We start from the raw sequence: 3,482 nt of genomic DNA, 5'->3' as shown, positions 1-3,482 counted from the left end.
TATAAAGGGGCATGGATGGTCGCAGAAGGAGTGTAGGTTCCTCACTGTTGAACAAGTTTCCTCAGACGCACCAAGAAGAGGTAATTAATTTTCCTTTTTCCACTTAGTTTCTTGTGCGACGACTGTACTTAGGACACTAAGTGATCAATGTATGGTTTCATATATTGTTCTATATTATGCAGTTGTATGATTTTTTAACTTATCACACTACATCTGAGATGATGTTTTAATGATTCTGTTTTTTAATTTTTTTATTGTCAGGTTATTGCCATCCGCCAACATGATGTCCTCATTGAAATCCGCCGGAGTGTCTGTTCTGATCTTGTATATATGTCTTTACATCACAGAGTCTTACCCCAACAACGACATGGCGAACGGTAAGATTGACTTCACTCAAAAATCACTTCGGTTGGGGCTGTGAAAGTAGGCCTATGTTTTTTTTCTATGGTGCACATCACTTACAAACCAATTCACATGTGTACATATATTGATGAGATATGGTAGAAGAAAATATCTGTTGATTTACATTCACATTACCTCACTTCATGCTTACAACGTCAAGTCAAACAGAGATACAATTAGAGTGTGTAGTCCTGTATACAGTGTACAGATCAGACTGATACAGAAAGTTCTATATTCTGTTTCTAAACGTTCTAAATTCTGTTATTAAAAGTTCTAAATTCTGTTACTAAAAGTTCTAATTTCTGTTTTTAAAAGTTCTAAATTCTGGTTCTATATTCTTTGGCGTTCTCTTCTTAGTGGGCTGTAAGGAGTGCAAACTGAAGGAGAACGACTTCTTCTCCAGGCGTGGCGCCCCTGTCTACCAGTGCATGGGCTGCTGCTTCTCCAGGGCCTACCCCACGCCCCTGAGGTCCAAGAAGACCATGCTGGTCCCCAAGAACATCACCTCAGAGGCTACGTGCTGCGTCGCAAAGAGCATGTTCAGGGTAAGATTATCTTCAGCTCATAATATGGGCCAATGGCAGGTATTTGGGACAATTATTTGACAATAATACAGGCCTAAGAGTTTATAAATGATTAATAGACAGTTAACTATTAGTTTATTGATCCCCTCTGAATAAGGAATAAGGGGTTCAAACCTGTTTAGTATTTTTTAATTTTTGCCATTTAGCAGACGCTTTTATCCAAAGCCACTTACAACAAGTACATTTGTCTAAAGTATGTGAATCATCTATACATCAGTCATCATCATCATCATCATCATCATCATCATCATAAAAAGTATGCTAGGACCAGGGGCCATTGGCAGACACAATGCTAGAAGGATTCTTTTTTTCTTTTTTTAACTCAACATATGCCCTGAGGTATGCCTGTTTATTTTCGGAACATTATTAAGTAGACAAATAGGATGAATTAAAAGTAACACGAAACTCATGTTTAGCTGTTTAGTTGTTTTATCCACTATTGGAAAAGGCAACACCTGGTGTTGCAAAAAAAAACTATGAAAAACTGTGTGATCAAAAGATGGCTTGCTCTAACAGCACACACTACTGTACCATCCTAGACAAATGTAAATACCTTAGCTGGGAAGACACCATCAAATACAAAAACATCTGTCTCATCCATAAAATTCTGCACAAAGCTCCTCCCCCGCTTACCTCTTTCATAAACCAGCGTGACCACAGCTTACGGCCCACCAGAAGCACCTCTCGTGGTGACCTTATAGTTCCATTCAGGAAAAGCACCTTCAGTAAACAATCCTTCTCAGTGATAGCAATAGAAAACTGGAACTCACTACCCAACCAACTCAAAGACATACATACTTACTCCACCTTCACAACACACATGAAAGCCTGGCTGACACAGAACTATACTTGTCCTCATTAATCCCTCTCTGTGCTGCCTCTCCATAATGCCTTTTTTGTATGTTTTGTTTTGTTTAATGTATTGCTGTTTGTAAGTGCTCAATGTTGTGTGGCCTGTAATTGTCCTATGGCTTCTATGTGCTTGAAATGTCGCTGTCCCCATAAGTGTGTATGTGGTGTTTGTTGTAGCCGCTTGTAATCACCTCAGCTTGCTTACTTGTGTTTTTTGTCAAGTGTGATGTTGGGGTACCTTGTCTCAGCCACGTGTTCTTAGAATATTGAAATGTTTTATTTTAACAAATGACATTACTTTTCAGGATGCCATGTTGTAACTGGCCGGGGACTTCAGCTGAAAATTAGCCGACTAGGCTAACGCTTCCTTTTTTACTGTATTTTATATGGTTCATGTATTTGGATTGTCCTCGATATAATAAACTAATAAACTAAACTAAAACTAAACTAAACTAAACTAAAACTAATTGTGTGTGGACTAAAATGAACAAATGAACCCTTTTGATGGGATTTCAAAGCGATCTCAATCTATCTTTCTTTCATTGTCTCTCCTCATCCCCCTCTCTCAGGTCAACATTGAGGGAATACCGGTGCAGAACCACACCGACTGCCACTGCAGCACTTGTTATTATCACAAGTCAAAATAAACGTCGACCTAGAACACCTGGAAGTCTTTTCGGCAAATACAACATCTATACTGTATACACATATACACTATCTATACACGTAACTGGCAATACTGTAGCTCTATGTATTAGAAGATGTACAATGATGCTTTTAGTTCTATGTATTATGTAAGCTTTTAGGTCTATATAGGCTATTACAAGATGTGCATTTATGCTTTTAGATTACTTTGATATAAATTGTATTTGCTTGTGACTAATCAACAGATTAGCATTAGAAAAGCATTGTGATGTGATGTAGAGAGTAGAGCCTTATATGGGTAGTGCTTGTATGTCTTGGTTGTGATGATGTGAAGTGGTGATATATACGTATGTAATGTGTTGATCAAATCATTAGACTAAACTGTATGAAATTAAATTGCAATAAAATATTAACATTATGCATAATGTGTTGCCACATTATTTCTCCTATAGTGTACTGTGAGTAATTGATGCCTTGAAATTGTATGGTTGTATGCGTGTTTATGACCCATGTAAATACACTAGACAGCCACATGACAGTTAAGTGGAATGAGGTCTTGAAAATGTTTTCATGTCCTAGCGTTTTGCCCATAGGCTATAAGCTTATTTACACATATAATCTATGCATTTGTTCAGGCCGGTTCAACCTTTCGCTAGGTCGGACACTCACACTATGAACTCACCTCAAACAGTAGTTCGCAACATGAGTTCAGTATCAGTGTAGTAGTATGGGCAGAGATCTGTGCCACTAGAATCTGAATCTGAATTACTGACTTTGAATTTGAATTACTGACTTTGAATTTGAATTGCTCAATTTGAATTTAAAAAAATGAATTTGTATTGTTTAACTAGAATAACTGAATTGAATACAAATTCAAATTATGTGATTCAAAGTTTAAAAAAAATATTCTAATTGAGCAATTCAAATTCAAAGTCAGTAATTCAAATTCAAAGTCAGTAATTCAGATTCAGATTCTAGTGGCACAGATCTCTGCCCATA

The 3,482-nt window shown here is 37.1% G+C and overlaps 1 protein-coding gene across 1 annotated transcript; it reads left to right on the top strand.

Moving 5' to 3' along the window:
- Positions 1–280: 280 nt before the first annotated feature.
- Positions 281–2,485, top strand: cga (glycoprotein hormones, alpha polypeptide; the record flags this gene model as incomplete). Its single annotated transcript, XM_080548769.1, has 3 exons — positions 281–377; positions 760–947; positions 2,408–2,485. 3 exons carry the CDS (start codon positions 281–283, stop codon positions 2,483–2,485), a joined length of 363 nt encoding a protein of 120 aa, XP_080404895.1.
- Between the last annotated feature and the right edge of the window lie 997 nt (positions 2,486–3,482).

This window comes from Nansenia antarctica, assembly GCF_963989245.1.
Source record: "Nansenia antarctica genome assembly, chromosome: 1".
NCBI lineage: Eukaryota > Metazoa > Chordata > Actinopteri > Argentiniformes > Microstomatidae > Nansenia > Nansenia antarctica.
Note: the sequence above shows the minus strand (reverse complement) of the source record. Positions and strands in the feature narration are given on the sequence as shown.